General features: G+C 43.9%; 1 protein-coding gene across 7 annotated transcripts in view; it reads left to right on the forward strand.

Annotated features, from left to right (window-relative positions):
* The window catches only part of wnk2 (WNK lysine deficient protein kinase 2), a 138,158-nt gene that overhangs the window by 92,875 nt on the left and 31,455 nt on the right, over window positions 1–13,828 (forward strand). For all 7 annotated transcript variants that reach the window (XM_078414662.1, XM_078414667.1, XM_078414668.1 and 4 more), the window contains 3 exons: window positions 7,817–8,454; window positions 9,383–9,615; window positions 13,541–13,732. In XM_078414662.1, the coding sequence (XP_078270788.1) occupies window positions 7,817–8,454; window positions 9,383–9,615; window positions 13,541–13,732 (1,063 nt within the window). The remainder of the gene's footprint in view (window positions 1–7,816; window positions 8,455–9,382; window positions 9,616–13,540; window positions 13,733–13,828) is intronic.

A 13,828-nucleotide genomic window follows, 5' to 3' on the forward strand; every position in this document is an offset into this window, starting at 1 on the left:
CATGTCCCAAGGTTCAGAGTGCTGCTGTTCAACAGGGCTGGTATGCGTCCCAGATCAGAGCCAGAATTTTAACTCGGCATTTATTTATAGTATTTTTCATAATGGTTAGAGTGAACCAACTACTTTGTTGCTATTATTGATTTTTAACCATTTATTCTAAATATATTCAACTAAATTAATTTGAATTCTGCTTCAGTGGTGAGATTTAGTTTTAGGTTTATCGTTGTTACGTGTACCAAGGTACAGTGAAAAGCTTAGTTTCGCATGCCATCCAAACTGAAATTATAATACTATACATAAATACAATCAAGTCAAACTCGAGTATAATGGATGGGGCCAAGGGGAAGATACAGAGTGCAGAATATATGTCTCAGCATTTAGCTCGTCAGTTCCATAGACAAAGTCCAATGTGTACAATGGGGCAGAGATGAATTGGGCAGTATCCCTACTTATGGAAGGATTGTTCAGAAGCCCGATGATAGAAGGGAAGATGCTGTTTGACAGTCTAGTGGTATGTGCTTTCAAGCTTCAGTACCTTTTGCCAGACGGGAGCAGGGAGAAAAATAATGACCGAGGTGGAACAAGTCTCTGATTATGTTGGCTGCTTTTCTGAGGCATCATGAAGCACAGGTCTGGTCTGTGTGATGACTGGGCTACATCTACAACTATGATTTCTTGCAGTCTTGGGCTGAGCTGTTCCCAGACCATCTGTGATACAACCCAACAGTATGCTTTCTATGGTGCTTCTGCGGAAGTTTCTAAGAGTCATTGGGAACATTCTGAATTTCCTCTGTTTCTCAATCTTGTATCTCTGGATCACTAATCCTGGCATCTTGAATGTAAGCAAAATAATATAAGTAACTAGACCAAGTGGACCCGTTGGGGCCCAAACCTCTCCTGCATTGGTGCAGCACGCAGGCAAACGTAAGGAAGCTTGGCTGACGAGGGAAATTGAGGCATTGGTCAAAAACAAGGATACATGGGTCAGTTATAGATAGTTGGTTTTGAGTGCATTCCTGGAAGATTTTGGGGAACTGAGGAGTAAACTGAAAAAGGAAATTAGAAGGGCAAAAAGGGGCCGGGAAATAGCTCTGCCGGGTAGCGTAAAGGACAATCCCAAAAGATTTTATAAATACATACAGGTAAGGAGGAAAAGGGTAACTAGAGAGAGAGTGGAACCTCTCAGGAATCAAAGCAGTCACCTCTGTGTGAAGCCACAGGAGATGGGCAAGGTCCTCAATGAGTATTTCTCCTCTGTATTTACCGAGGAGAAAGACAGCAGGACGGAGGAACTTGGGGTAGCCAATGGAAGTGTCTTGAGAGCAGTCAGTGTTGCCGTCGAAGTATTGAAGGTGCTATCGTGTATGAAGGTAGATAAATCTCCAGGGCCTGATCAGATGTATCCGAGGGCATTTTGGGAAACTAGAGAGAAAATTACGGAAGCCTTGGTTGAAATTTACAAGTCAACCTTAAATACAGGAGAGGTGCTGGAAGACTGGAGAGTGGCAAATGTTGTGCCTCTATCAAGAATGGCTGCAGGAAAAATGTTGGGAACTATAGCCCGGTGAGCTTAACATCTGTAGTTGGAAAGTTTCTGGAGAATATTCGGAGGGTCAGGATATACCGGCATTTAGACGGACAAGGGCTGATTAGGGATAGTCAGCATGGGTTTGTATGTGACCAAAAAAGGTTAATGAGGGCAGAGCTGTAGATGTGTACATGGACTTCAGTAAGGCGTTCGACAAGGTTCTGCATGGTAGGCTGCTCTTAGCTTGCATGGTATCCAAGGACAGAGAGCTGAATGGATAGAAAATTGGCTTCATGGAAGGAAGCAGAGGGTGATGATGGAAGGCTGCTTCTTGGACTGGAGGCCTGTGACTAGTGGTGTGCCTCAGGTTTCGGTGCTGGGCCCGTTACTGTTTGTCATCTATATTAATGATTTGGATGAGAACATACATGGCAACATCAGCAAGTTTGCTGATGATATAAAAGTGGGTGGTTTTGCAGATAGTGAAGATGGTTGTGCAAAATTGCAGCAGGATCTTGATCGATTGGCCAAGTGGGCTGAGGAATGGTTGATGGAATTTAATACAGACAAATATGAGGTGTTGCATTTTGGGAGGTCTAACACGGGCAGGACCCACGCAATGAATGGCAGGGCTGTTGGGAGTGTTGTAGAGCAGAGGGATCTAGGAGTGCATATGATCTATGGTTCCTTGAAGCTGATGTCTCTGGTGGATAGGGTGGTCAAAAAGGCTTTTGGCACACTGGATTTCATCAGTCAGAGTATTGAATATGGAAGTTGGGAGGTCATGTTGCAGTTGTATATGACATTGGTGAGGCTGTATTGAGAGTATTGTGTTCAGTTCTGGGCATCATGTTACAGGAAAGATGTGGTCAAGCTGGAGAGATTACAGAGAAGATTTACGAGGATGTTGTCAGGACTGGAGGGTCTGAGCTATAGGGAGGGGTTGAGTAGGCTGGGACTCTGTTCCTTGGATCGCAGGAGAATGAGGGGTGATCTTATAGAGGCGTATAAAATCATGAGAGGAATAGATTGGGTAGATGCACAGAGTCTCTTGCCCAGAGAAGGTTGTGAAAGTCTCCTAGACATATCTATGAAATAATTCAAAGAACAGAAGACTCAGTTAAAACCTTTTACTTTAACACCGATGGGAGAAGACACAGAGACCTGAGTGCACTGCTGTTCACTCAAGCACCTGCTTCTGTCCTCTCGAATACCCCGAATACAGGCAATATTTATACAGCTCAAAGCAGCACAAAAAGCACATCCAGTAATTTTCCACAGTTCAGTAATTTTCCACAGTTACATGACATCATCTAGTCCTAACAATAACATAGTAGAGTTCCCATAATATAGTTCCTTTAATTGTTAGGGAGTCAAACAGGGGTACAATGGAGTTGCATAGCTAAGATGATTAGAGAGGCACCGTTGTGTGATAAGGAGACACCATAGCATCTAGTTCAGAACATTGGAATGTCCAGTCCGCAACAAACCCTGAAAAACAACTTCTAAACCTTGGGAAGCAACTTCTTATCTGCATGTGTCTGGTACCGTGGCCGACTTCCCACAGGCCAGTTTTTAGTATAATAGCATATTCAGCTTAAAATGTCTGCCATAGTTAACACAAAATAGTTTCCAAAAAATTAATTCTTACAAGGTGAATCAAGGACTCGAGGGCATAGGTTTATGGTGAAGGTAAAATGATTTAATAGGAATTTGAAGGGTAACTTTTTCACACAAGGGGTGATGTGTGTGGAACAATTTGCCAGAGGAAATAGTTGAGGCTGGGACTATCCCAACGTTTAAGAAACAGTTAGTCAGGTACATGGATGGATATGGACCAAACCCGGGCAGATGGGATGAGTGTAGATGGAACATGTTGCTGGTGTGGGCAAGTTGGGCCGAAGGGCTGTTTCCATGCTATATCACTCTGTGACTCCACTGGGCCTGCAGTTTGGAAGCACGCGGGTCATCATTGAAGCTCACCGAATAGTGAAAGGTGCTGGGACCCCAGTTATCACCGAATAGTGAAAGGTGCTGCGACCCCAGTTATTTACAATATACAGTGCCCGGAAATGTTTGGGACAGAGACCCATCATTTATTTATTTGCCTCTGTATTCCACAATTTGAGATTTGTAATAGAAAAAAATCACTTGTGGTTAAAGTGCACATTGTCAGATTTTATTAAAGGCCATTTTTATACACTGTAGTTTCACCATGTAGAAATTATAGCTGTGTTTATACATAGTCCCCCCATTTCAGGGCACCATAATGTTAGGGGCACATGGCGTCACAGGTGTTTGTAATTGCTCACGTGTGTTTAATTGCCTCCTTAATGCAGGTATAAGAGAGCTCTCAGCACCTAGTCTTTCCTCCAGTCTTTCCATCACCTTTGCAAACTTTTATTGCTGTTCATCAACATGAGGACCAAAGTTGTGCCAATGAAAGTCAAAGAAGCCATTATGAGACTGAGAAACAAGAATTAAATTGTTAGAGACATCAGCCAAACCTTGGGCTTGCCAAAATCAACTATTTGGAACATCATTAAGTAGAAAGAGAACACTGGTGAGCTTACTAATCGCAAAAGGACTGGCAGGCCAAGGAAGACCTCCACAGCTGACGACAGAAGAATTCTCTCTATAATAAAGAAAAATCCCCAAACACCTGTCCAACAGATCAGAAACACTCTTCAGGAGTCAGGTGTGGATTTGTCAATGACCACTGTCCGCAGTAGACTTAATGAACAGAAATACAGAGGCCACACTGCAAGATGCAAACCACTGGTTAGCTGCAAGAATAGGATGGCCAGGTTACAGTTTGCCAAGAAGTACTGAAAAGAGCAATTACAGTTTTGGAAAAGGGGCTTGTGGACAGATGAGACGAAGATTAACTTATATCAGAGTGATGGCAAGAGCAAAGTATAGAGGAGAGAAGGAACTGCCCAAGATCCAAAGCATACCACCTCATCTGTGAAACACGGTGGTGGGGGTGTTATGGCCTGGGCATGCATGACTGCTGAAGGTACTGGCTCACTTATCTTCATTGATGATACAACTGCTGATGGTAGTAACATAATGACTTCTGAAGTGTATAGATACATGCTATCTGCTTGAGTTCAAACAAATGTCTCAAAACTCATTGGCCGGCAGTTCATTCAACCGCAAGCCAATGATCCCAGACATACTGCTAAAGCAACAAAGAAGTTTTTCAAAGCCAAAAAATGGTCAATTCTTGAATGGCCCAGTGAATCACCCGATCTGAACCCAATTGAGCATGCCTTTTATCTGCTGGAGAAAACTGAAGGGGACTAGCCCCCAAAACAAGCATAAGCTAAAGATGGCTGCAATACAGGCCTGGCAGAGGAGCATCACCAGAGAAGACACCCAGTAACTGGTGATGTCCATGAATCACAGACTTCAAGCAGTCATTGCAGGCAAAGGATATGCAACAAAATACTAAACATGACTACTTTCATCTACATGACATTGCTGTGTCACATACATTATAGTGCCCTGAAATGGAGGGACTATATATAAACATTGCTGTAATTTCTACATGGCGAAATCAAAATGTATAAAAATGGTCTTTATTAAAATCTGACAATGTGCCCTTTAACCATGTGTGATTTTTTTTTTTCTCTATTACAAATCTCAAATTGTAGAATACAGAGGCAAATAAATAAATGATGGGTCTTTGTCCCAAACATTATGGAGGGCACTGTATATTAACGATTTAGACAAGGGAATTAAACGTAGCATCTCCAAGTTTGCGGATGACACAAAGCTGGGTGGCAGTGTGAGCTGCGAGGAGGATGCTATGAAACTGCAGGGTGACTTGGATAGGTTGTGTTCGTGGGCAGATGCAGTATAATGTGGACAAATGTGAGGTTATCCATTCTGGTGGAAAGAACAGGAAGGCAGATTATTATCTGAATAGTGTCAGATTAAGAAAAGGGCAGGTCCAATGAGACCTGGGTGTGCTTGTACATCAGTCACTGAAAGTAAGCATGCAGGTACAGCAGGCAGTGAAGAAGGCAAATGGCATGTTGGCCTTCATTGTGAGAGGATTTGAGTTTAGGAGCAAGGTCCTACTGCAGTTGTACAGGGGCCTGGTGAGACCACACCTGGAGTATTGTGTGCAGTTTTGGTCTCCTAATTTGAGGAAGGATATTATTGCTATTGATGGAGTGCAGCGTACGTTCACCAGGTTAATTCCCTCAATGGCAGGACTGACAAAGAAACATAGAAAATAGATGCAGGAGTAGGCCATTTATTTGTCCTTCGAGCCAACACCGCCATTCAATATGATCGTGACTGATCATCCAAAATCAGTACCCAGTTCCTGCTTGATTCTCATATCCCTTGATTCCTTTCGCCCTTAGAGCTAAATCTAACTCTCTTGAAACGATGAAAGAATGGGTCGTCAGGGCTTGTATTCACCGGAATTTAGAAGAAAATCCCCCCCCAAAAAATCCAAAATAGCTTTATTTGTCATTCGTTCCGAACGAGATTACTTAGCCAGCAGTACAAAAAACACAAGACACAACCCAAACACAAACATCCATCACAGTGACTCCAAACACCCCCTCACTATGATGGAGGCCAAAAACTTCCCCTCTCTCTTCCCCCATGCCCCTCCCACGTACAGACAACTCGACCCCTACCGAGGCGACCGACCCGCACAGCCCCCGCAAGGAGATGGAAAGTCCCGCGGCCGAGCCGCGCTGGAAAGTCCCGCGGCGGAGCCGCACCGGGCGCTGTTCAGTCCCGTGGCCGCGCCGCATCAGGCGATGGAAGGCCCCGCGGCCGCACCGGGCGCTGTTCAGTCCCGTGGCTGCACCGCACCGGGCGATGGAAGGCCCCGCGGCCGAGCCGTGCCGGGCGCTGTTCAGTCCCGTGGCCGCGCCGCACCGGGCGATGGAAGGCCCCGCGGCCGCACCGGGCGCTGTTCAGTCCCGTGGCCGCGCCGCACCGGGCGATGGAAGGCCCCGCGGCCGAGCCGCACCGGGCACTGTTCAGTCCCGCGGCCGCGCCGCACCGGGCACTGTTCAGTCCCGCGGCCGCGCCGCACCGGGCAATGGAAGGCCCCGCGGCCGAGCCGCACCGGGCGATGGAATACCCCGCGGCCGAGCCGCACCGGGCACTGTTCAGTCCCGCAGCCGCGCCGGGCGATGGAAGGCCCCGCGACCGAGCCGCACCGGGCACTGTTCAGCCCTGCGGCCGTGCAGCACCGGGCACTGTTCAGTCCCATGGCCAAGCCGCACCGGGCAATGGAAGGCCCCGCAAGCCTCGCCCCGAGGAAGAGACCTAAAAAAAGAAAGATTTCCCCCCCCCCCCCACCACATACACCACCCCCCACACATACACCCCCCCCCCCCCCACACATACATAACCAAAAACAAAACACCCCAACACGCAAACAAAACAAGGACAAAGGACAAACAGACTGCCAGCGAGCCGCAGCCGTTAGGCGCCGCCACACGAATGAGAGGGGATTTTATGGAAACATATAAAATTCTTCAAGGAGATGCAGGAAAAGTGTTCCCGATGTTGAGGGAGTCCAGAACTGGGGGTCACAGTTTAAGAATAAGGGGTTGACCATTTAGGACTGAGATGAGGAAAACCTTTTTCACCCAGAGAGTTGTGAATCTGTGGATTTCTCTGCCACAGAAGGCAGTGAAGGCCAATTCACTGGATGTTTTCATGAGAGAGTTAGATTTAGCTCTTGGGGCTAAAGGAATCAAGGGGTATGGGGGGAAAAGCAGGAACTGGGTACTGATTTTAGAAGATCAGCCATGATCGTATTTAATGGTGGTGCTGGCTTAAAGGGCCGAATGGCCTACTCGTGCACCTTTTTTCTGTGTTTCTCTGTCTTGATAGAGTGGATGTGGAGAGAATGTTTCCACTAGTGAGAATGTTTCCACTAGTGGGAGTCTAGGACCAGAGGGCACAGCCTCAGAATAAAAGAACGACCCTTTAGAAAGGAGATGAGGGGGAATTTCTTTAGTCTGGGGTGGTCAATCTGTCAAATTAAATGCCACAGATGGCTGTGGAGGCCAAGTTGTGGGGTATTTTAAAGCGGAGATTGACAGTTTCTTGATTAGCAAGGGTGTCAAAGGTTATGGGGAGAAGGCAGGAGAATGGGGTGAGAGGGAATGGTAGATAAGTCATGATTGAATGGAGCAGTTGACTCAATGGGCCAAATGGTCTAATTCTATCACTTATGAACTTATGCATATGTTGATGTGTCAGAGCCTAACTGATGTGTAACATTCTCATCCTTTATTTCAGGTTGTTCCAACATCTCAGGATACTGTTAACAAAATTGTGTATAATACAACAAATGGAACTAAGCCAATCAAAGATCCACCAAAAGGACATTTATTGATTACATCATCAGCAAATAGTGAAAGTGATCAAAAGACAGACCAGCTATCCATTAGAAGAATCAACACAATTGGCAGATTTTCAGTTATTAGTACAAAAGATGAAGTTACTTTAAAATATCCTGGTCTCAATAGATATTCTGCACCTCCTGAATTATATACAAAGGAACCCCCTACTAGTCCTGATGTAAAGCCTTTGGTTAAGCGAGCTCAAACTCCAGTTCCCATGGAACTTAAGCTTTGGAGTCAGGTCTCTTCAGATTCTGATGAGCCGTTCAATGTAAAACCAAAAGTTGTTCAAAAGTTACTTATTTGCAATCAGACAACCTCAGGCGGAAAATTCTCCTTATCAGGAAAATTGGCTGCTTTGTTGAAGAGTGATGATAAGCAGGTGCCTGAACCTGTAATTGGCCAAACAGCAGCTCCTCCAACCATAACCATTAATTCTCCATCTCCTTCCCACTCATCTTACATGAGCAGTGACAATGATTCTGAATTTGAAGATTCTGATATGAAAAAGGAGCTACAGACACTACGAGAAAAGTAAGTTGGTTGATACTTGGGTTCAAGTACAAATTGACTTTGATTTGTTACATTATTAGTGCAAACATCACTTTTTTATTTATTGATTTTTGGGATCTGGGCATCACTGGAAAGGCCAGCATCTATTACCCATCCTTAATTGAAGTTGGTGTAAGCCACCTCTTGAACCTCTGCAGTCTTTCTTGTGCAGAGAGGTACTTTCAAGATTTTGACTGCCAAAGATGAAGGAATACCAGTTTTTCCCTGGGTTAGAATGGTGTGCCACTTGCAGTGGGGTGCCTGCTGCCCTTGCACTTCTTGATCAGACATGTTGCACATTTGGATGGAGCTATCAGAGTAGCTGAAGCAAATAATCAAAGTGCATCATATACATGGTCACTGTGCACCAATTGTGGAGGGCATGGATATAGAGGATGACTGAAGAGCTGTCAATTAAGTGGTCTGCATTGTTCTGGATAAACAAAAAATAGTGCAGTGCAACAGGCCCTTCGGCCCACAATGTCTGTGCTGAACATGATACCAAGACCATCTCTTATCTACCTGCGCATATTCCAAATCCCATCAACAGATGATGTTAAGTTTCTTGAGTTGTTAGAAGTGCATTCCTCCAAGCATAAATTATTCCAATATAATTGTGACTGATGTCTTGTAGATGTTACAAGACGATGTAATGAAATCCTTTTATTTAGTCAATTATCATGACAAATTGAAAACGTTGATTTTTTGTATTTTGAATGGATTAACGTGTTATCATTTGTTGGCTGCAAATGCAAAAATGAATTTATACTGATTACTTTGAACAGATATATGTTTCCTTTAAATTAAATTCAGATATTTGGATAGTGACCAAATATCTACCACCGACATCTGTGACAATAATGCAACTTTTCTGGCATTGGAATCATAATGTGCATTTTAACTCTAATAGACACATGAAAGAAATCTCAGAACTTCAAGTTCATCAAAGGCATGAGATTCAGGAATTGTACAGTCGTTTGGGAAAACCTTTACCAACAGCGTTAGGATTTTTGCAAGCTGTACCACCTACAAGCCGACGGCGAAGAACCAGCAAGAACAAGCTAAAAGCTGGCAGGCTTCTTAATCCATTAGTACAGTCTCTGAAGAATGCAGCTTCCAATACAAGTCTATCTTCCAATACAAGTAAGTGTACCGAAATGAATAGTTCGCTTCCAACATTTGAATAGATGGTGAAAAATAAGTAGAGCAATAACCAAACTGCTGGAGGAACTGAGTGAGTCAGGCAACATTCTTGGAGGGAAATGGACTGATGTAATAGTGGGGAGATAGTAGGTAGAAAGAAGTGAAGAGAAGGGGTGGGGCAGCAGCTGACAAGTAATAGGTGGTTCCAGGGGAAGGGGTTGATTAACAGATGAATCAAATGGGGAAGAAATGGGTGGAGATAGTAGCCAAGACTGGATATGGGTGGAGCTGATAACTAACCTTGATTACTATCTCCACTCACTTCCCCACCACTAAACTCTCAACCCCCTCCACTAAAATTCACCTATTACTTGCCAGCTTTTAGACTCATTGAGCATGGAAACCGGCCGTTCAGACAACTTGCCCATGCCCCATTTGCCAGAGTTTGGCACATATCTCCAAATATTTCCTATCCATGTACTTGTCCAGATGTCTTTTAAAGGGTGACAGAAATGGAACACAATACTCCAAATGCAACCTCACCAATATCTTGTACAAGACTCATTTACCTCCTCTGGCAGCTCTTTCCATATACCCACCACTCTCTAGTGTGGAAAAAGTTGCCCTTTAGGTTCCCATTAAATCTTCCCCCTCTCACCTTAAACCTATCTCCTCTGATTCTTGATTTCCCCCACTCTAGGTAAAACGACTCTGTGCATTTGATCTATCTATTCCCTCATGATTATGTACACATCATTCATGAACCTCCTGTGCGCCAAGAAATGAAGTTGTAGCCTGCTCAACCTCTTCCTGTAGTTTAGGACCTTGAATCCTGACAACATCCTCGTAAATCGTCTGCACTTTTTCTAGCTAAATGATATCCTTCCTATAGAAGGGTGACAGAAATGGAACACAATACTCCAAATGCAACCTCACCAATATATTGTTCAATTGCAACCTAACAGCACAATTTCTTTACTCAATACCCTGACTGTTAAAGGCCAATACACCTAAAGCCATCTTGACCACACTATCTACCTGTTCCCTTTCAGGGAACTATGTACCTGCACTCTTAGATCCCTCTGCTGCACAACACTCTCTATCTACCTGTGACTCCCCTTTCAGGGAACCACGTACCTGTACTCCTAGATCCCTCTGCTCCACAACCCTCCCTGTCTACCTGTGATGACCCTTTCAGGGAACTATGTACCTGTAGTCCTAGATCCCTCTGCTCCACAACACGCTGCAGGGTCCTGCCATTCACTGCCCTGGTTTGACTTCCCAAAATGCAATACCTCACATTTATTTGCATTAAAATCCATCAGCCATTCTCAGCCCACATCTAGCTGATTAGTCTGAAGAAGGGTCTCGACCCGAAATGTCACCATTCTTTCTCTCCAGAGATGCTGCCTGTCCCGTCGAGTTACTCCAGCTTTTTGTATCTATCCCAGCTGATCAAGATCCTATTTTATCTCAGCAAATTTACTAATCATGCCTTGTTCATTCTCAACCAAATCAATGATATAAACCACAAACAGCAACGGGCTCATCGCTGATATCCGAGGCATACCACTAGTCACAGGCCTCCAGTCTGAAAAACAACCTTCCCCCATCACCCTCTCGGAAGGAAGCCAGTTCTCCATCCAGGTGCTAGCTCTCTCTGGATCCCGTGTGATCTAACCTTTTAGAGCAGCTTACCATGTAGAACCTCATCAACGTTCTTGCAGAAGCCCATATAGACAACGTTTATGGCTTTGCCCTCAAAAGCCTTTTTTGTTTCTTCTAAAAACTTAATGAGAATTGTAAAACACGATCTCCCACATACAAAACAATGCTGGCAATCCCTGATCAGCCTCTGTCTATCCAAATGCATATATGTCTTCCCCCCCTCAGAGTAACTTACTTATGACAGATGTTAGGCTCATTGGTCTATTCTTCTGCAAAAACACTTTATTTGTGCCCCTGGCAATGTGTTCCAGGCACCCACCAACCTCTGTGTAGAAACAAACTTCCCCCACACATCTTTAAACTTTGCCTCTCTCACCTTAAAGCTGTGTACTCTAGCATTTGATATTTCCAATCTGGGAACAAGTTTCCGACTGTCCTATGTCTAGATAAGGATGTCTCGACAGGGGAGACACCCAACTCTGCAGACTTGCAAATAAACTATACTTGTTTCTCTAGATTGTCTCGAGCATCGTGATTGTGAGCACTCACATTTGCATCTCACAGCTACAAGGAGAATTTGGACAAACTTGGATTTTTTGGAATGCCAAAGGTTGAGGGCAGACCTATTAGAAGTATATAAAATTATGAGAGCCATAGATAGGGTAGACAGTTAGAACCTTTTAGCAGGATGGAAATATCAAATACTAGAGGACATAGTTTAAGGTGAAGGGGCAAAGTTTAAAGGAGATGAGTGGAGCAAGTTTTTTTCACAGATGTTGGTGTCTGGAACACACCGGTCGGTGGTAGAGGCAGATACGATAGTGGCATTTAAGAAGCTTTTAATAGGCATAAATATGCAAGGAATGGATGGCTATGGATCGGGCATGATGTTCTGCATAGACACTGTGGACCAAAGGTCTTGTTCACGTGCTGTACTGTTCTATGTTCGATGTTTCTCTGGTTGGAAGGTGTATATACAACACTGAAGACTGGGATCAGAGGATAACAACAATCTTGGTGTTTTGAATAGCCAGGAAGGCTATCTATGGCTACAGGGGGATAGATCAGTTTGAAAGATGGGCAGAGCATTAACGGATAGAATTTAATCCTGAAGAGACAAAGTGCTGGACGGAGTAGCTCAATGGGTCAGGCAGCATCACTATTTGATAGTCTGAAAGGGTTAGGCAGCATCTTTATCTATCTGAGATGCTGCCTGACCTGCCGCGTTACCCCAGTATATTGTGTCTTTTGTAATTAGCATTTGCAGTTCCTTGTTTCTAAAATTCCATCCTGAAAAGTTTGAGGGGAAACATTTTGGAGAACCATGTAGAGGCGATGAGCCATGAGCAATGCAGTGGATAAGGTAGTGAAGAAGACATGTGGAATGCTTGACTTAATAAGGCAGGATAAAGAGTTGGAACGTTATGTTTCAACTTTGAAAAACAATATTTAGACCACACTTGGAATATTGTGTGTAGTTCTGGTCACACATGCCTTGGGAAAGAGTGCAGAGGAGATTCACCAGGATGTTGCCTGGATTGGAGGCTTTTGTTGTGGGGAAAGATTGGAAAGGCTGAGCTTGTTTGGCCGATTGTGAAGGAGGCTGAGGGATGACCTGATAGAGGTATATAAAATAAAAAAAGGTAAAGGAATGGTAGATAGTCAGAATCCTTTTCTCCCCATGATAGGGATATTCAAAACAAGCGAGCAGTCATAATGGTGAGGAAAGGTTTTTGTTTTGGACTGTGGTTGATATTTGGAACATGCTTACAAAGGAGCTGATGGAAATGGATACATTTAACATTTTTAAGAAACATTTAGACAGGTGCTTAAATAGGCAAGATATTGAAAGAGATATAGCCCTATTGGAGACCAATAATATGTATAGATGGTCAAACAGGTCAGTGTAGATGTGAGCAGAAGGGCCAGTTTCTTTGCTTTACAACTCTAAAAAACAGTGGACTTCTGAACATTAAGGGAATTGTAGAACAGGATGGGAATGTAGAATATGTAAAAGATTAGGTAAAGAGTTGTAAAGCCATATTTGAAGAGGTGTATATAAAACCATAAAACCCGATTAACCTGGCAATGTACCAAATGTATCAAGTGTTAAATCCAGTTGTTTCTTAAGGGGTCACCTCTAGATGAACTCCATTTGGAAAAAAATGTTTTTGTCTCTTCATCTTAATATACTGGCTTTGCACTATCTTATTCTAAGCATTGAACAATTTTACCTCTGTGCTCTTTTCTGTTACAGGTATTCAAACAAATAGTTGTATTGCATCTAAACATCAAGATGCCCCATGTAGTTCTGATACATTAGAAGCTACTCAATCAGAGGCTGTGCAAACCCAACAGCCATGCTCTATCAAATCCTCCTTATCCTCAGATGATTATCAAGGCTTTATTAATGAAGTGGCAGGTGCTGCACAAGGAGACGTTGCCCAAGGTAACTGCACAAACAGTTCATTAAATATATTAGACCATAGCAAGAAGTGTTGGTTAGTGAAAGTCTGTTAGATGCCATAATGATACTCAAAATTGA

This window comes from Rhinoraja longicauda, chromosome 17 (assembly GCF_053455715.1).
Source record: "Rhinoraja longicauda isolate Sanriku21f chromosome 17, sRhiLon1.1, whole genome shotgun sequence".
NCBI classification, from domain to species: domain Eukaryota; kingdom Metazoa; phylum Chordata; class Chondrichthyes; order Rajiformes; family Arhynchobatidae; genus Rhinoraja; species Rhinoraja longicauda.